The 20,088-nt window shown below is 49.9% G+C and overlaps 1 protein-coding gene across 1 annotated transcript in view; it reads left to right on the forward strand.

Annotated features, from left to right (window-relative positions):
• The first annotated feature begins 5,556 nt into the window (after positions 1-5,556).
• IL6R (interleukin 6 receptor) overlaps positions 5,557-20,088 on the forward strand; it is a 50,311-nt gene continuing 35,779 nt past the window's right edge. Inside the window, exon 1 of the mRNA XM_074349487.1 lies at positions 5,557-5,964. Coding sequence (XP_074205588.1) covers positions 5,880-5,964 — 85 coding nt within the window. The 5' untranslated portion in view covers positions 5,557-5,879. The remainder of the gene's footprint in view (positions 5,965-20,088) is intronic.

Raw genomic sequence — 20,088 nt, forward strand, 5'->3', positions numbered from 1 at the left:
TTTTGAAATATGTGGTAAAAATGCACATAATATAAAATTTACCATTTTAACCATAATTAAATCTGAAGTTCAGTGGCATTAAGTACATTCACATAATTGTGTAGCCATCACCACCATCCATCTTCACAACTCTTTTCATCTTGTAGAACTGAAACTCCATACCCATTAACCAATAAGGTCCATTCCTGTCTCCCCTCAGCCCCTGGCAACCACCATTCTACTTTCTGTCTCTATGAGTTTGACTACTCTGGATTCTTCATATAAATGGACTCATACAATTTTTGTCCTTTTGTGTCTGGCTTTTTTCATTTAGCATAATATCCTCCAGGTTCATTTATGTTGTAGCATGTGTCAGAATTGCCTCCCTTTTAAGGCTGAATAATATTCCATTGTACAGAGATACCACATTTTGTTTATCCATTATCCATAGATGGACACTTATACTTGGGTTGCTTCCAGCTTTTGGCTATTATGAATCATGCTGCTATGAATGTGGGTATACAAATGTCTGTGTGTATATATATATAAATGTATGCCCAGAAATGGCATTGCTAGATAATATGGTAATTTTATATTTAATTTTTTTCTTTTTTGTTGGGGGAGATAATTAGGGTTTTTTTTTAAATGGAGATACTGGGGATTGAACCTAGGACTTGTTCATGCTAAGTGTGCACTCTACCACAGAGCCATACCCTCCCCACTATATTTAATTTTAATTGTGCTGCTTCTTAACAGTTACAAAATTATAACATTCTATAAATGTTACAAGAAGGGGAGATTTTATAACCCTCTTCTGAGAATGGTGCTAAAAGTCCCTTCTCAAAGATGTGATATACACCCACACATGCACACACAAGGGATACAATGGAATATTACTCAGCCATAAAAATAATGAAAATTTGCCATTTACAACAACATGGATGGACCTACAGGTATTATGCTTAGTGAAATAAGTCAGACAGATACTGTATATTATCACTTAACGTGGAATCTAAAAAAATAAAACAAACAAATGAATATAACAAAACAGAAAGGAGTCAGATATAGAGAACAAACTAGTGGTTACCAGGGAGAGGGGCAAGATAGAGGTAAGGGATTAAGAGGTACAAACTGCTATGTATACAATAAGTAAGCTACAAGGATGTATTGTACAGTGCAGGGAATACAGCCAATACTTTATAATAACTTTAAGTGGAGTATAATTAGAAATATAGAACCACTATGATGTACATGTGAAACTAATATAATGTTGTGAATAAATTATACTTCAGTAAAAAGAAATCCCTTCTCTGTGGGTAAACCCAACTGGTGATGTGATGAAAAATGGAACAGAAATTGTATTAAACTCTGCTGCACACTATTTGCAATAGCCAAGACATGAAAACAACCTAAATGTCCATTGATAGATGACTGGATAAAGAAGTTGTGGTATATATATACAATGGAATACTACTCAACCATAAAAAGCAGCCATTTGCTGCTACATGGATGCACTTGGAGATTGTCATTCTAACTGAAGCCAGCAAGAGAAAGAAAAATACTATATATCACTCATACGTGGAATCTAAAAAAAAAAGACACAAACAAACTTATTTACAAAACAGAAACAGACTCACAGACATGGAAAACAAACTTACGATTACCAGGGCAAGAAAGAAGGTGGGAAGGAATAAGTTGGGAGTTTGAGATTTGCAGATACTAACTGCTATGTATAAAATAGATAAACAACAAGTTTCTACTGTGTAGTGCAGGGAACTATAGTAACCTATAATGTAAAAGTAACCTATAATGAAAAAGAATTTGAAAAGGAATATACGTATGTATATGTATGACAGAAACATTATGCTGTGCACCAGAAATTGACACAACATTGTAAAGTGACTAAACTTCAATAAAAAACAAAAGAAAACAAACTGCTGCAGATGGTGAATGGAGTGAGCCTGATCATTTTGTCTGAGCTGGGGACGCTGCATTCCTCCACAGTGAAGATGGAGAAGTCATCCCAGGCCCTGGCTGGGGCTTGATTCTGCGGGTGGGGTGGGGGAGTGGCACTGGTTTAAGATACTGAGTTCTGCTGGTTGGGAGGCCCTCCATATTATACCTCAGCTGGCCCACCTGCTGTCAACCTCCTCCCAGCGGATGAGAAAGGGGAGGGGATGGTTTCAGGGAATAAGAGCACCTTCTAGTAATAATTGATTATTCAGGGCCAGAGGCCAGGGGAGGGGGGTCTGCACATGACCCAACCTCACCCCCCTGCACTTCTTAAGATCATCATTGCCCCTAAAGGTGAACAGAGAACAAAGGGTATTGTTTTAAACTCTCCCAGTTGAAAATAGCCCTAACAGCAAGCCCAAGCCTGAGGGCAGGGAGGAGCAAGGCAGATTTTTTTTTTTTTTTTTTTTTTATAAAAAAGACTCCTTTGGGTCAGGATAACTGGGATCTTGACCAGCTGTCACTAACAGCCAGTGTCACCTTTGGCAAACTGCTCCACCCCAGGAGGCCTGAGGGAGGAGGAGCTATGATGAATAAGTACCTTTTGGATTCAAAACAATCTACGTATTTACTTTATGGGGCCTCCAGCAGACCTGTGTCTGTGGCAAACTTTAAGTGGCTTAATCTCTTCAGGTCAGAGGTGAAGGAGGACTTGCTTGCTGGGAAGGTGTCTGGTAAAAGCAGTGTCAGTCCACAGCGCCCCCCTCTAGGGGAGACCAGGGTAACTGTAGGGACATGAACTGGGCTGGGGGAGAGGGCCTGGGAGGCCCAAGAAGGGGAGTGTCCCAAATGCCATGGACTCCCAGACTACTGTCCCCTCCCAACCTACCTATCCCCGAGTGCCTGCTGTGATGTCCTGCAGTGTCTTTGGTCCTGTGCCCACTGCACCCTCCCTCAGCGAGAGTTATGCAGTCTTGAACAAGTCACTTCACTTCTCTGAGCCTCAGTGTACTTATCTAAAAACTGGGGACAATATCTCAGTCCTCAGGGTTAAGAAATTCAAAGGAGATCAAGTTGTGAAAGCACTTTGTAAACAGCACGGTTACCCAAGAGAGGTGCCCAGGTTAAAGTCCTCGCTGTCCCTTCTACTGCAGGATCACTGCAGCGTGTCTAATGTCCCCAGACCCCAGGGTGCTTCAGCCCTGTCTGGTCCTCATTTCTGATTTCTGGTGATCCGATATCCCCATTTCCATCCCCATGGAACTCTTGCCAAATCGATATCTCAGGCAGGCTTGAGTCTCCGCCTCTTCCTGGTGATGAGAAGTGTGGCCTGAGACACTGGTGACCCCATGGGTGCTGGCATCAGGAACCAGGGCAAGTCAGGCTGAATTGAGCATGTATGTTTTCTTCTCTTCCTTATCAGTGTATTTCATAATGAAACCTGGGATGCTGGCTCATGAATTTTGAACCTCCACTTAGTGCAGAGTTCAGGTGGGGCTTGACGGAGGTCAGAGAGTTTGCTCAGACTGTACTACAGGGGAGGCCACATCTCCCAGACAAAGGCCCTCGCCATGTGCCTGGCCCTGCTCACCGGTGCGGCTGCAGAGCAAAGCTGAATGGTGTGGCAGGGAGGACAGGGTGTGAACAAAGTCAGCGTGGGCTTTTGAGGCAGCAGAGACATGGACCATCTAATCTGACCTCGTGGATGATACAATTCCAGAGATATAGGGAAGAGACCAGACCCCTTCCTGGAGAAGACACCCCAGCCAAATCTTAAGGGTGAGTAGACAGTAGGACAAAGGAGGGGAATTTCTGGCAGAGGGAATAGCTTGAACAAAGGCGTGGAGGTAAGAAGCCATAAAGAATATTGTAGAAACATAATGCTGTTCAAGGCATAGGAATGCAGAAAATGAGGCTGAGAAAATAAAGATGGGCCAGATCTTTCAGTATAAACCACAATACCAATAATTTGCATATTGTTGCTCTCCTCTTACAAATCAAGAAATAGAGGCTCAGAGAGGTTAGGTAACTTGCCCAAGTCACACAGCGAGCAAAAGGCAGAACAGAGATGGGAATTTGATCTGTTTGACTGTAGAACACAGGCTCCCGGCTGGTGGATGAGAGAGTAGGAGGCCCACGTTGGTGCAGAAGCCGGCTGGGGTCTGAGACCTGCTCTTGCGCTTCAACATCCCTCTTTCACAACATCCCTCTTTCACAACATCCCTCTGTCTGCTATCTGAACAGAGGGCTTTCTGCAGCCTTCTGGTTTCAGGCTGGCAGTTTGTAGTCCCTCTTTGATTATTTTCAGGTCTGTATCTGCCACAAATAGAGGGGAAGGGGGCAACCATAGTGGGAACCACCTTTCAGCCTCCCTGAAACCTCATTTTAAATAGCAGGAGAGAGGGCTAGTGGCCAAAAGATCTACCTTCCATCATGCCTCCACCCCATCTGTGGGTGTGGCTGGAGCAAGCCCACTCAAACCCGCCTCTGTCTAGGGGTGGGTCAGGGCATGCGCCTGGCTCTGCCAGGCACTGTTGATGAGGGGTTCCCACAGAGAAACCCAGATGCATAGTGTCTGAGGCCTGCATTTCAGAAGCTCTGTTTCTTCATTCCAGGTCCTATCCACCGGGGCTTCCCTCAGGCCAGGCCCATTTGTGCTGTCCCAGGAACACTGATCGTGGTTAGGATCAGCCTTAAGCCCAAAGTGGAAAAGCACATTTTAATTAGCAATTGCTGGTCCAGAGACTTCTCGGCCTAGACCTTATTTCAGCACATTTCATTCCCTCCAAACTCGGCTCTGAGACCACTCTGTCAGCTACAGGCTCCCTGGGGAAACTTGGTGGGCCCTTTCAAGAGGTGGTTGTTGCTCCTGAAAGCCAGGTCCCAGTTTCTATCTGTCAAATCAGGAGGGTGGACATACAGGTTTTGACATCGATTGAGCACCTGTGGCCTGGACTGTGTGTCAGGTGCATAGATCCCATCTTCACAATCATAGTATCTTCATAACCATCCTGACCAGGATAGACTTTCTTATCTTTGACAGATGAGGAACTGAAACTCAAGAGATTTTGAGCAGCAGTCACAGACACAAGTAGGTGGAGGTCTGGATAGGAACCCAGGTGTCTGCTTCCAAAGCCCAAACCTTTTCCTCGCGCGTGCTGCAGGGAACAGACACAGAGAATGTATGGCAGTGAGCCTCCCGATGCCCAGGCCTCATCCCAGATCCATTAAATCAGAATCTCTGGGGGTGGGACCCAGACATCGGTGGTTTCAGGGCTCCCCAGGTGATTCCGAGGGGTAGAAAGGGCTGCCAGGCACTGCTTTACTGTACCGGTAAGAGGCACATCGCCTACTCAAGGGCTCTCCACAGGTGCTCCTTTCACAGAGTAATCCTGGTCACGAAACCAAAAATCAAAACCGAGCCAGTGGTGTCTAATTCCCCTGTTCTCATCAACAGAAGCAGGGCGAGGGCCCCCGGCCGAGCTCACCGCCCCCTCCTCGCCGCCCCCGGGTTCGGGGCTCCTGCCTCCGCGGCTCAGGTGCGGCGCTGCGGCAGGAAGCCACCCCCTCCGCTCGGCCGGTGCGCGGGGCTGTTGCGCCATCCGCTCGGGCTTTTCGTAACAGCACCCTGGGACGGCCGAGAGACGACTCCTGCGCGAGTTCCTCAAATGTTTTCCTGCGTTGCCAGGACTGTCCGCTGCTCTGAGTCATGTGCAAGTGGGAAGTGGCCCTGACACGGAGCCCGGCCAGAGGGAGCCGAGCCGAGCGCGGCGCGGGGCTCGGGGACTCGCCGTGCGTGCCGAGCGCGGGCCTCCCGGGGATGGGGGCTGCCCTCGGGGCTTGAGCCCGCCCGCCGCCCCGCCCCGGCCGCCTGCCTGCTCCCGACCCGCCCGCCCGCCCGCACTCCCGCCTCTCTGGGACCATGGGGCATTAGCCGAGGAGGAAACATGCTGGCCGTGCGCTGCGCTCTGCTGACCGCCCTGCTTGCCGCGCCAGGGGCGGCGCTGGCCCCGGGGAGCTGCCCCGCGCTGGGTAAGGGCTTCGGGCGCACCTGAAGGGCTGGGGCAGCTGGCGGGTGGGGGAACCGCTGCGGCCGCCGCAGACGCGGGGCGGCGGAGAGCAGGAGGGGTGACGGCTCTCCCTGTCCGGGGCTAGCTTGGGTCCCTGCCACAGTGCGGCCCCGGGCTGCCCCGGCTGTCCCGTGGCGGGCGCTCGCTCGCGCGCCCCCTGCTGCGTCCCGCGCCGTTGGTCGGGCGCGCTCTTCCCGTGACTGCCCTGGGGCCGGGAGGCTCCCTGCGGTCTGCGTACAGGACTTGGTGTGTTCTCGGAAACCTGATTCTCGGGTCTCCTGCCCAGTGCGCCCAGGGGTCCTTACACAACTGTGTCTCGGATTACTTTAAAAGGAGATGCCCTAGCCGGGTGGAGTTTCTGCGCGGGGCGTCCTTAGTACCGGCGCCCCCTTTGCCCCTCAGGTTTGGGGAAGGCATCCCGCCTGGCTTCTCCCCTCAGACCCCTGGGTTTATGTGTGGGTAACAGTGCCCTGACTGTGAAGGGGCTGACATCATGGGCGCTGAGTCACGGACCCTCCCGCTACCCGCTACCCGCTCGCGCTTAGGCAGACACCAGCTCTAGCAAGCTGTGTACCGCAGCCTTGGGCGTTTAACCTAAGTGGGGAGGTCGGCCAGGGACTGGGGCGTCTTGGGGCTGGCACACACGAGACTCCCCTTCCAGACGAGAGAAGGAGGGGTGAGACAGAGGGCAGGGGGCACTTGTTGCTCCTGTGGACTGTAATCTGCCTCTGGCTGGCAGTCCTTTCTCTGGGCTCTGGCCGCATGCCCAGCTGCGTGTCTAGCCTCTTCTCCGGAGGAGCTGGGCAACTGCTTCTCCAGTGGTTATTTTAGGGTCTGAGGGCTTCTTTGAGGGCACAGCGGAAAGCCAAAGGGGCAGCTGGCAGGCTTCTGGAAACAGATGGCTGGGGCGACCTTGCCTCTGGCTTTCACTGCTACACCGCACGACACTCCTGCCCTGGGTGAACACCGCCAGCCTGATCTCTCCCTGCTGGAGGAATCTGGAGGCTGGTGCGCCTGCAGCTCCCTTTGCTTTCTGAATAGTTGTGTTCCCTGTGCTTGGAAGAGGAAAGTAAAGGGATTCCTTTTCTCAGCACACGTTTATAACGCCTGCCAATAACAGCCACTGTTGATTGAGGCCTCCTGTGTTTTAGACATATTTTCCAATCTTCCACTGGACCTAAATAATACTTTGTTCCAAAGAGGAGGCTGAGGTTCAGAGAGGTTGGGGTGGGAGGCTGTCAGACCCAGTTGGCTGAAGCCCACCCCTGCGTGGCCCTGTGCTCCAGTGCGGTAGATCCCTAAGACTCCCAAATGTAGAATTGGCCCGGCAGGCAGAGCTGGGGGTGTTCGGGGGCAAGCTGAGAGTCACCCCTGGTCTGCTGAGCGCTGTGCAGAAGAGGCCAAGTGAAGGGAAGGCCTGGGTTTGCCCACTGTGCTGTCAGAGGGATGCAAGGCAGGTTTGAAGCCTGGGCCGGCCGGAATGGAGCAAGGCTTCCCTGTCTGCCTCTGTTGCTACTCACACCGCACCCCAGGGCACCTGCCCCAGGGGGGTTACTGTTGTAGCTGCTGTTTCCTTTGCTCCTAAGTGGTTGCAAGGTACTGCGAGGACGGTCAGTTGCAGTCAGTTCCCCATTTTCCTGGTGCTCAGGTGGAATGGGCAGAGTGGTCTCAAGGCCTGGACAGGCTGTGAAAAGCAGAACTGAGAGTTTGGGGAGGAAGTGAAAGCTCTCCCGGTTCAGAAGGAAAATGCAGAGAAGTAGAAAATACCCAGCTCCCCTCCCACACCTCCGCAGACTCAGCCACAAACTTGAGAGCAAAAATAAAGACACTGTACAGGAAGCATGGAGCAAATGACTGTGAGATGTCTTGCTTTGGAGGAGTGAGGGGCCGACGGGGGGAGCAGAGGCTGGAGTCGGTTTAGAGGGGAAATCCGCTGGCTCTCGGGGCTGTGGGCTCTCATAGCCAGGAGGCATGCTTTCCTTGGGATTAGGCGCTGCCCACACATCCCAGAGCTGGCAGGACCACTCAGGTGAACTTGCTGTCTAGGAGCCTGGACTAGCTGGGACGTAGGTGTTGTGTTGGGTGTGGAAGGCTTCAGCGTCGGTGACTCAGGTTCCTTCCGCCTTCTGCAATGCAGGCCTGTACACAAAACAAACATGTACACGTTTAAATCTCTCAGAGTTCTGTCTCAACCTCTGAACTCCCTTTTAGGGCAACCTCTTTCTTCCCCCAGTGCCTACTTGCATTCCTAGCATCACCTAAGTCAGGGTCGTTCTGGGTCTAGTTCCATCAGAATTGGGGTATATGTGTGTGTGTGTATGTGTGCACGCGTGTGCACTGGGGGTGGGGATAGGCGCTGGGCAAAATTACTGATTATTGGATTCTTGGCCCCCACCCCAGATTTACTGAAGAGAAACATCTGGGAGTGAGGCTCAGAAAATATGCTTTTCAGTAAGTGCCACTTGTGATTCGAAAATTTGAGGCTGACTGGCTAAACAGAGTGATTGAGGAACCAAACGACAGCCCTCCCCCATCGGGCTTCAGATTGCTAGAAATCTCTCTCTGCTTTGGCTCTGCCTCTTGTTTACTCACTGCAGCAAACATTTATTGAGTCTCGAGAAGCCCTGGGATCAGCCACCCAGCTTCTAACCTAAAAGGAGCTTGAAAATGGTCAAGAGTAAGTCCCCAAGAGGGACCGAGAAAACCCTCATGACCCATCTTGCTTGGTACCAGCTCCCCAAGGACAAGTTGTCCAGGGGAGGTGGCTGGACCAAGACCCCAAGGCAGCAGGCACGGTGACCCTCGCTGCGTTTTCTCATCTCAGTGTCTCCTCCTGCAGGCTTGGTTAACAAATCCTCCCCTTACAGGGTGTTAGTAAGGATTACACAGAGCCACCCAGGTGCTCACTGCTGTAAATGTGCCTCCCCTCAGGTTCTCCTGTCCCAGCAGGCCTGTGTGCTGCTGACCCAGTGAGCCAGAGCATTCCGATCACCAAATCTGGGCTTTTCCAGGGCTTAAAGGTCTAGAGCTGTGCTCTCTAATATGGTAGCCACTTACTAAGCGTGGCTATTTGAATTTAAATTAATAAAAATGAAATCACATTTGAAATGTAGTTCCTTAGTTGCACCAGTCACACTTGGCTACCATATTGGACGGCACTGACATAGAGCATTTCCATCTTAGTAGAACGGAAAGTTCTATTGGACAGTACTGGTCTAGAGTGCTAAACTGTCTCTTCCAGAGGTTTTCTGTTGCTGCTTCTTTTATCCCTTTCTGGACCTTCTCTTCATGCAGTTCATCCTGTACAGGTAATGGTTAAGGTTTTGGACCCAGACTTTCTCTGCCCAGCCTCGCCATGGAGAAATAATATGAGCTTGGGGGAGGGGTTTTACCTCCTGGAGACTCACGGTCCTCATCTAGAAAATAGAAGTAATTCATATACTAACCTGCTGGGTGGTTATGAAGCTGAAATGCACTAAGTAAGGTATTATACAGAGTGTACAGAGATGTTTCTAGCACAGAGCAAATGCTTAAATATGTGTAGGTAATAATTTGTTCATTTGAAATAAAATGTTCTGAACTCCTCCTGTGTTCCAGGCTCTATTCTGAGCTGTGGATACAGCAGTGAGCAAAACGGACAAAAATCCCTGGCTCATTGGGGCTTAATTCTAGAGGAGGTGTAGGTTTTTCTTTTTTAACTTTTTTAACTTTTAATTTTTAAATTTTTTGGGTTTTCTTGGGGTGAGGGTAACTAGGTATTTATTTCTATTGAGGTACTGGGGATCGAACCCAGGACCGCGTGCATGCTACACACGCACTCTACACTGAGCTACACCCTCCCCCCTAGTGGGGATGCTAGTGAAATATAGTGTGATGGGGACTAGTGCTAAGGAGGAAAAATAAAGTAGGGGAGAGAGAGAGGAACTGTGTGTATGTGTTGAGGGGGATGTTGGATCCATCTTTTTGAGGGGAGGCCAGGGAAGTTCACACCAAGCAGATGATATGTGAATGAAAGTCTGAGGAAATGCAAAAATATTTAGGGATTCCTTAAACTCCCATCTTGGGAAGGAAAATTCCTGCCTCCTCATGAATAGTCTGGTACTACCTGTGGGCCTTTTGGGTTCTGGAGCAGAGGGCTCTGTGGTGGGGAGACACGGGTGCCCCCGGTCCTGATGAAGCCTGGGGTTGTCTCTGGGGAAACTAGGCCTCAGCTGTTGGGCCCCTTAGGCTCCAGCTGGTCGGGGAAATGCTGAATGTCCCGCCATTGACTTTCCTGGAGGTACGGGAATCCTCGAGGGCTGGAGTGGCAAGGCGAAGGTGGCAAAAAAAGGGCTTTTAATTGTCAGACCCTCTGTTTGGTGAAGCTCTGGGGAGTTTCTTTTGGGTGATTTGTGTGCTTTACTCTCCTCCGGGCTTGAGATCCAAAAGGATCCAAAGCCTCTGCAGAGTCGGGGGGCTTTTCTGGCACAGTCCTGGGTTTGCCCTGATTTCCGGCTGTGCCTCCGCAGGCTGCCTGTCTCCCACCTGCCCCCAGCCGGCTCTGGCCTCTGGCTCTGCCCTTAGGAGTGTGCCCCTTGCACCTTGGCCCCGCATCCAGGCTATCTCCCCGCACCTCCCAGTTTCCTTTCCTGAAAGGCGTCCTTTGGTCTTCCCTCTACCTGATGGTTACAACTGCTACCACATTGAGTGCCAACAGTGTGCACGGAGCTGTGCTAGGCTCTTTGCACCCGGGACCTCATTTACTCTTCATGGCAGCTGGATGCGACAGGAGTGTTAGGCCATTGCATGCACGGGGTGGGCTAGAGGACGGCAGGTTTTGTTGGGGGCGGGGGGAGATCAGGGAGTCAGTCTGGACATACTGGAACTGAACTGTCTGTTGGACAAGGGAGAGAAGATGCTGAGGAGTTGGATACGGGAGTTGGAGTTTGGGAATGAGAACCGAATTGTATGAATTTGGGAGTCGGCCAGTGGCAGATATCACTTCAGGCCTTGAGAGTGGCTGAAATCACCATGCACGAGCTGTAGGTGGGGAAGAGAGAGGCCCCAGGGCGAGCCCTGGGACACACCAGCCTTCTCAGGCTGGAGGAGGAGGAGACTGAGAAGGTGAGACCAGTGACGCAGGAGGGAAACCAGTAGAGTTGTTGACCTGAGAACCCAGTGAGGACAGTGTGTCCAGAGGTGGGAGCAGTGGGTGGTGTCAAATGCTGCTGAGAGCCAGGCAAGAGGACGATGTGACCAGTGGACTTAGCTTCACGCAGGCCCTTGGTGACCTTGACATGACGGGGGCAGTTTCAGTGGAACGGCGGAGGCCAGAGGCTGAGTGGAGTGGACTGGTGAGAGAATGGTAGAGAGGAACCTGGAGATGGCAGGCGGAGGCTACTCTTCTGAGGATTTTAGCTGTAAAGGGGAGTATAGAAATGGAGTGATTGCCAGCTGGAAAAATGGGGTCATGAAAAGGTTTTCTAAAAAGGTGACTGACATCTCAGCATTTTTGCATGCTGATGGAAATGATTTAGTAGAGACCAAAAATTGACAGAGAGGTGAGAATTGCTGAAGCAGTGTCCGTGAGTAGGCGAAAGGAAACTGAGGCCCAGAGAGGTTAAGGGACTTGCTTAAGATTGCACAGCAAGGAAGTGACAGACCTTGCACTGAACCTTGCTCTTTCCACTGTAGCATGTGTGTTACCAACTCCCACCCTTCTCACAGCCCAGGGACGTCAAGGTCGTCTTCTCTTGTCGCAGTAACCTCACTAGAGACTTACCAAGTCTGCACCCACTGGTGTGGCAGACACAGCCCCGCTTTTGCCCCAGGAAGTGTCCTTCTTCAATATTCCTCTTAAGAAGAATATTAAAGACCACAGTATGTGTTTAAGCCATTGCACCATGACCCTCTCCTCCCCCCGACATCCACCCACATCACTCTCAGTCAAGGGAACTTTTGCAATCACGTGTCACTGTAAGTGAGCTTTCTCTGTCTCTAAGAGAGGCAGCTGGAGCAGCAGAGAGAGAAAACAGCTCAGGGGTCAGACAGTCCAGGCCTGTCTCTTGGCTGCCCACTTAGCCAGCCCGCCCACCTTGGGCCGAGTCTCTCCAAGCCGAGGCAGAGCAGCACTTCTTGGGGGGGAAACAAACAGAAGTGGGTGCTTGGTAGCTGTTACTGATCAGAAGAGCTCATTTTGATGGGAGGAGGCGGAGGCTATAGTATGAAGATTTTCCCACAGAAAAGGGGAAAGACACTAATGCAGTGGGGAATAATAATGACCCTTGCTCACATTTTTTGAGAGATTAAGTATGTCCTGAAAATAGTGCTAACTTTTTAACATTAATCTAATGCAGTGCTCACAAGAACATTTTGAAGGAGGTATTATTATTTCCGTTTTATGGATGAGAAAAGTGAAGCTTGAAAAGGTGGAGAAACTAGCCCAAGGTTAGTTTCTCACCAGCTTAGAAACTAGCTGGTGAGTGGCTGATCGAGGGTTGGAACGTGGGTGTGTCTGAATCCTGGGCTTGAACTGTTAACCACTGCACCCAATGGGCTAGGAAAGGGTTCATTTATTTGTAGGAAATAAAAAACTTACTTGTAATTTTTTTTTGATATTTCGTTACGTGGATACACCAAATTTACTTACCCAGCCTTCTTTTGATGGATATCTGCTTGCTTCCTGTCTCGCCATCACAGAAGGTGCTTCGAGAAACAACTTTGTACATCTCTCTTGCTGCATGAGAGCTAGAGCACCTGCAGGATAAGTTCCTCGAAGGGGAATCTGTGGGTCGAAGGTCACGGGCATTTGTACTTTTGAGTGAGAATGGATGTTACACCAGTTCCTTCTCCCAGCAGCAAGAGAATGTTTGCCTGTGTCCCCACACCTTTGCTGAAAATGTGTTACTAAACTGATACTTACACAGAAGATGGCGTCTGTGTGAAATTAATTTGCATTTATCTTATCTGAGCGCAGTTGTACAGGTTTTCCCGTGTTTAAGAGACATTTCCGTAGTCTGTTACTATGAACTGCCTGTTCATAGTCATTGCACCTTGTTTTTAAATGGGTCGTTGATCTTTTTCTTATTGTTCACAGCTCTTAACACAGTAAGAAATTTGGTCCTCTATCTAGGGTATGAGTTGTGACTATTTTTCTCCAGTTTGTCATTTGTCTTTTGACTTTTTTTGGTGGGGGATGGTTTTTGCCATGCAGATTAAAAAAAAATGTAATTAGGTTAGGTTGATCAGTCCCTTTATGATTTCTAGGTTTTGTATCTTACTTAATAAGATCTTTCTTATGCCAGTATTGTTTTAAAGGAATCCTTTTTTTTTCCCCTGGTGCCTTTAAGAATTTTTTTACATTTAAATGTTTGATTCATTTTGAATTTATCATGGAGTGAGGTTTGAGGTATGGCTCTAACTCCCCCCACCCCCTGCCTGCTCAGTTATAACCTGAGGTCCTTTTTTATAGTTTATTGAATAATTCATCTTCAAAATCCCCCACTGCTTTTAAAACTCACCTTTAAAATCTACCAAATTACTGTATCTACTTGGGTTTATACTGCTTTTCAGGTTATTGAGTAGTTAAAAGCACAGATTCCAAGACCTAACTGCCTAGGTTTGAATCTAAGGTTCACCCCTAATTAGCTCTGTAACCACCTCCTTCTGTAAGGTAGACTGTTGGGATGCTCACGTTAGGTAATCCTGCGTGTACTTGGGATAGCACCTGTATGCAACCAACACTGAAACTAAGCTGTTTGAAAGTAAAGTATATTTAAAATTTTAAATATGTGGTAAAATACACATAGCGTAGCATTTATCATCTCAGCCATTTTAAAGTGTACAGTTCAACAGAGCAGACTAAGCAGGTTTTGGTTACTATTAGTTCTGAACTTTCTAGTCTACTGCATAATTTTGTCTGTCTGTCCAGGTGGCAGCACCGCACTGTTTCAGTTACTGTCGCCTTGTCGTAACTTTACAGTCTGGTAGAACTAAGCCCCCTCTCTGTTCTCTGCTTTTTCTGAATTGTCCTGGCTCTCCTCGCTTGTTTACTTTTCCGTTTGAACTTTAGAGTCAGCTTGCTGAGTTCCAAGAACAAAAGTCCTGTTGGTATTTTTATTAGGATCCAGTAAAATTTAGAGATAATTTTGGGAGCCCTGACTTTTATAAATATGGAGGCCTCCTGTCTCAGAACGCGGTAGGCCTGGTGTGGCTTCTTTATGAGGGGAACAGGCTGGGGCAGGAAAGCCAGAATCTGGATTTCATGGTTTCACTGAGGGTGGATGTGTCTGCTCTCCCATGCTGAACTGCTTCCTTCATGGTGGCATGAAGCTGGACCAGTGTGTGCGTGTCTCTGTGTGTATGTGTGTCTCTGTGTGTGTGTGTGTGAGTGTGCACTCATGGCATGTGAGGGTAAGGAGGGGGATGTAGGCTTGAACTCAGGCAGGAGGAGTTCATAAAAACGTTTATGGCAGGGGGGAGGGTGTAACTCAGTGCTATAGCGTGCTTAGCATGCACGAGGTCCTGGGTTCAATCCCCTGTACCTCCACTAAAAATTTTGTTTAATAAATAAATAAACATAATTACCTCCTCCCACTGAAAAAAAAAGAAAAAAAGAAAAAATGTGTATGGCAGTCTAATATACATACAGAAGCGTGCACTCAGCCTAAATCTAACAGCCTGGTGAATTTTCACAAACTGACCAGAGTCGTGGAACCATCACTCAGTTTGGAACCAGCCTCAACAGCCTCTCCTATGTCCCCTTCCAGTCACTCCCTACCACACCTCCACTTCAGGACATCTTAAATTTTCAGCTTTGCTTCTGCATATCTAAAGGGGTAGGGGAGTGGAAGCTGGGGGCAGGTGGTGGAGGTGGATGTGGTTTGGGATGGGGAAGGGGGAACAGACCTCAGGTGTGTGCTGTCTGCCTGTCTTCCCGCCATCCCCACCTCCGTCCTCTGCAAACACATAAAGGACCCTGATGTGGGCCAGGCTCCTGGTTAGACTCCGAGGCCAAGTTCAGAGACAGGAAGACAGGACACTTCGTGCTGTACTCCTGGGAAGGCAGTGGGCTATGTGTTAAGCACGGCCCAGAGTCCCAGGGCCCAGGGTTCCAGTCCTGGCTACACCACACACTGGCTGTGTGACTTCTGGGCCCTGGTTGTCCTCATATATAAAAATGGGCAGGTTGGTCTGAATCATTCTTAAAGGCCTTATATGCCTGGAAGAGCAACCCTCAGCTCAGCACCCACTCGGTGGCTGTGGCCCCAGCTCTGCCCCTCTCTGGACCCAAGTCCTGCCTGTGTCCACCTGCCCTGCTCAGTCTTGCCTTTACTCTTTATTTTTCAGTCTGCTTCTTGGGGTTTGCTGAGGGTGAGGGAGTTGGATTGTTTGCCCTCCTTAGATATCTTTCCCTCTAATTAGTTTATAATCTCTTAGAAGTGACCCGGGCCAGACCTTCTGGGCTCGGGGCCAGCTGATTATCTGTGATGCTGCCAGGGGAGGATTAAATGTTTTTCTCTTGAGGAGTTGGTCACACGCGCTGGCCTCTGAGTCAGCAGCCAGCATTACCTTTTCATGGGTCCAAGGGAGCCTCCCAGGCCCTCTTTCCAAGCAGTGAGTGTATAGTCCATGGTGCAGTTGGAGGGGAGGGTGGCGCCAAGGTAAATACTGACTCGGCCAAGTACAAGACAAATACAAGCAGGTACAGAAGCACAAACACATTAGAGGGAAGGGAGGGCAGGAGTCAGCAATCTGAGGAGGGGGCTATGGAGGGAAGAAGTGGGGCTGGGAGCTGAGTTAGAGAGTGTGGCAGGTGCACAGAGGCCTGGCACCTCCCTCTATGGCAGGGGAGGGCATTCTGGGGATTTTAGGGAAGTGAACGGGTTACCTGGTGAGTATGAGGTTGGGGAGGGGGCGCTTTTAAGCTGTAACTCCGGTGCTGCTGTCGGGTAGAGGGAGAGAGGTCAAGGGTGCTTGGCCCCTGGCTCCCTGTGAGAGCCCCCAAGGTGCTACTAGGGGTGGCAGGGCTGTGTGTGAGGAGGCTCGCTCCCCCTCACACAGTACCTCCCCAACCCCAGGATCCCCCTCCCCAGCCTCTCTGATGGGTGGGAAAGGCCTGAGAAGAGCAGGGAAGAGGAGAGGAAACTGGGAGAAAGTGGGAGTCACAGGATTATGGGCGGCCCAGAGAAGGGGGGCTGGGCTGGGACATGGGGGCCCCTGGCCCCGGGAAGAGAGAGCAGGGCTTTGGCCAGACTCACCTGGAGTCAGTGCAGACTCCTTCTTTCACTAGCTGTGTGAATTTGCGCCAGTTCCTTAACCTCTCTGATCTTCCAGTGAAATGGTGACGAGCCTCCCCTGATGCAGGGTTTTTGTGATGAGGGGGAGGTGCTTAGGTAAAGTGCCTGGGACGGGGTGAGTGGTGATGGGTGGTATGGTTATTATTTTGTGGGAAGTCAGGACATCAGTTTCAAGTTCTTAGGTGGGGAATGTAGGGAGAGGGGACAGAGCACACAGGGACTTGTTCTTGGCCCCATGGGATCAAATTCTGCATTTGTTTCCCTTTGGACATGAGGTGCCTACGTTCTTCTCCTGAAGACTTGTCAGCAGCCACTTCCTTTCAGATCAAGGCCTTTACCACTGACAGGGGACCTGTGGTTCCTCCACGACCCTTCTGAAAGCCCGTGTCTCTGCAGCCCCACAGGCTGGAGGCTGTCCTGTGCCGCCAGCCTGTCCAGCTGCCAGCTGGGAGGGCCGCGTCCCCTCGAAAGCGGGGCGGTGGGATTAGCAGGCGTGAGCTAAGCCCGCAGTGGCACTGGGCAGCTGCTCCACCGCTTACATAAACGGGGCCAGGAAGCTGAACTTGTTTTTGCTGGCAAGAGTGACAACAGGCTGCAAGAGAGTTGAGAAATAAGTGTCTCTGCGTGCGTGTTTTTCTCTGCTTATTGACATTTACAAGTTTACTTGAAGAAGGAAAAAAGTAGAAAAACAACAAAGCTGCCTGGGTGTCTGGCACCCAACCTTAGGTCCAGAATGGGGAGGAGCCCCCTTTGCAGGACTTTGTACCGCAAGGCTCCTGGGCTGAAGGGGTGTCAGCCACGGTGGGGGGCCTAGTGGCCCAGGGAGTGGGATTATGTGCTCTTTAGGCCCGGAGGTATGGGTCTGGTTGCCCGGGGTTACTAGGACCTAACAGCTCTTCCCCCAGAGAAACGGGCAGCGAGGGAGGTTGTGGGATGTCCCTCCCCTGGAGCTCTCCAGGGGTAAGGAGCCACATTTGCCAGTGGGCACTAGGATGCCCTGGCCCTCATCCTTCTCCAAATGTCATCGACCATGAGAATAATAAATCCGTAGATTAATTATGTGTTTGCAAAAGCTGTGCTATTGTCTGAGATAAACAGACACAGACGTGCTTCCTTCCCTCTGAGAACTAATGATTCAGTGATAAGATGTAGACCACAGGAATGGGGGCAGCAGGCAGATCCAAATTGTGGTCTGAACCCTCATCTCGCAAAGAAGGCGAGTGGGGCTCCACCAGGGGCTGTGAGGTGCCCCCAGGGTGATTGCAAGTCACTGGCAAGACCAGGAGTAGAGCCCGGGTCTTCTGATAGATAACACAAGGCCGTTTCCGCATGCCAGGCTGCCTCTCACTCATAGATATGCTTTATATTAGAGGACAAATCGAGACCAGAGTGTCAGCCCAAACCACCCCCAGTTAGTAGTCAGTGATTAAACCTAGACCAGACCAGACACCAAGTGCATTGACAGTTGAGGAGGAAATTTTGGGAGATTTGTTTTCAGCAGGGGCTGCTTTTCTGCTCTCAGTCCCAGGTGAGGCTTTTACCCTCTGCACAATGCCTTTGACGTTGGCCTTGGAAAGAATAGAGAAGGCTCACAGTCCTTGGTTTTCCCCTCCTCTCTCCTGCCTCTGGGATGCTTCATGATGCACTGGGAGCACTAGGAGGCCAGGAGGAGGGTGAGGGGCCAGGGGTGGGCTTTGGGGATTGGAAGATTAGCAGGAGATCAAGGCCTTTACCACTGTTGGCTCCTGTCCTGCAGGCTGGGGTTAGAGGTTGGTGCGCCCTGAGCTGCTCATACCTCTGCCTGCAGAGGCAGGCCTGATCCCTCAGAGGACTCCAGATGCCTGCCCTCCCTGGGCTCTCCCTTCTCAATGACTTTCCATACTGTTCCCTCTTTATAGAATGCTGTTCCCTGTAGCACCACTTTTCAAACTCCCACTCATGTCTCAAGGCACAACTCAAATCTCTCTTCCCTTGGATCCCTCCCTTTTAGACTGTTTTACCTCTTCTCTTGGCTCCCTCAGTATGTCTGGGACATTTACCTTAGCATGGCCTGTTTTACAGGTAGTTCTAAGTTCTCCATGGGGTTTTGTGGAGGAGTGTCAGTGCGTAGTAAATGTTCAATAACTGTGAGCTCTCTCTCCTGGATTAGGAATTTCCGGCCTGGCACATTATGGTGCACACACACAAAATCCTGAATTGTTAAGGCAGGGACAGGCCTAGGCTTGCAACCCTGGCCCCAAATGGCTGAGCAATTGCTCGAGGGCAGATGCTAAATTGCGTGCTGTGCTGAATGTCAGAGGGTGCAGGGCCAACTGCTCCCTCCCCGCCCGTCCCCTCCTGGTCGCCCAGAGTAGGAGTGTGAGAATCACACTCAGAAGCTGCTTGTTCTGAAAGCTCCACTCACCCCGCCCTTGTTCCCCAGTCCCTATTGCACTCTGCCTCTCCTCCTGTCTCTCCAGGTGTAATAACTTGGACAGGCCCAGGCTATGTAGCTTCTTTGTTTTAAATATATATGTACATATATATATATATATATATATATATATATATATATATATATATATATATATTCATTATAAGAGTAATACAAACAACTTACAGAAAATTGGAAAAAAAAAAACTACAGAAAGCTGAAAGGAAGAGAGAGAAATTGCCTCTAGTCCAATCACATGGAGAGGTGGGCATTCGGTGAACATCACTTCTGCCTCTTCAAAGAGATTCCCAGGGGGTTCCCACACAGCCATGTGGGTGCCAAGGGCACTGACTCAGAGATTCGGGTCAAGAGGCAAAGGGCTGGGTGGGTAGGGAGGGGCAGCACTGCCCACTTTGACTTTAGCAAGTGTGTTTCCTTGTGATCTTTCCTCTCTGAGTATTTGATCTTGATCCTCCTGCACTGAGCGCTTTCAAAAGTATAGTTAACACAGTGTTGTTCACAGGATCTGGAAGAAATCTATTTTCCAGAAGGGCAGGGACAGGCCACACTTGCCAATGGGTGGTTTATAATTAATCATTCCCATTAAAAAAAAAATAGTGACTCAGTCTTAAAGATTCAGAAAACCATTACTCAGGTTCCTTGGCAGAGGAAGTGGCCATTATGTTACTCCCGAAGCTCTGCTTTAGTGGAAGAGAAAAAAAAAGTCTTTTTATCTGCCATTTCTCTGAGCTGCCCAAATACTCTGGCCATTGTTAGTGGATTCAGGACAGAACAGCCCCTGCTATTGTTCAGCTGGTCACTAAACAGGGCCAGGGCTTCCATCTGAACTGGGGGTGAGGGAAGTGACCAGAGAAACATATTTCCTGGAACTGGCAAAGGCAGAGCAGGAAAGGGAGTCCCCTGTCACTCCAGGGTCATAGTTTCTTTCCTCAGCATCTCCTGGTTATGACAAGCTGGCTCCCCTGGTCTCTGGTGTAAGGATTGCCCACCGCACAACCACCGCATAGACCACGGTGTCCCATGTCCTGGGGGCTTCTGAGGGTTTTTGCTGTAGAGGCCCTGTCCCTGTGGGCACCTCTTTCTTAGGCCCACATTAACCATTTATTAAGCACCTACTGATTTCTCTGATGAGTGCTAGCAAAAGCTCACAGTCTCATAGTAACAGTTGGGCATGGGGACCTGTATATATATTAAGGACGGTGCCACTTGAAATGTGCCCGTGAAAGGACGAGCCTGCCATGGTCCTTGACCCCTACTTGGACTCTCAGGCCACCTGAGGGTGTCTGTTGTGTATCGGTGCCTTGTGAGTTCTGATTTTTGCTCATCAGCTGATGGAGGGGTATTGTAAGCACTGCACAATGGGGCCACCCACCAG

This window comes from Camelus bactrianus, chromosome 21, assembly GCF_048773025.1.
Source record: "Camelus bactrianus isolate YW-2024 breed Bactrian camel chromosome 21, ASM4877302v1, whole genome shotgun sequence".
NCBI classification, from domain to species: Eukaryota; Metazoa; Chordata; class Mammalia; order Artiodactyla; family Camelidae; genus Camelus; species Camelus bactrianus.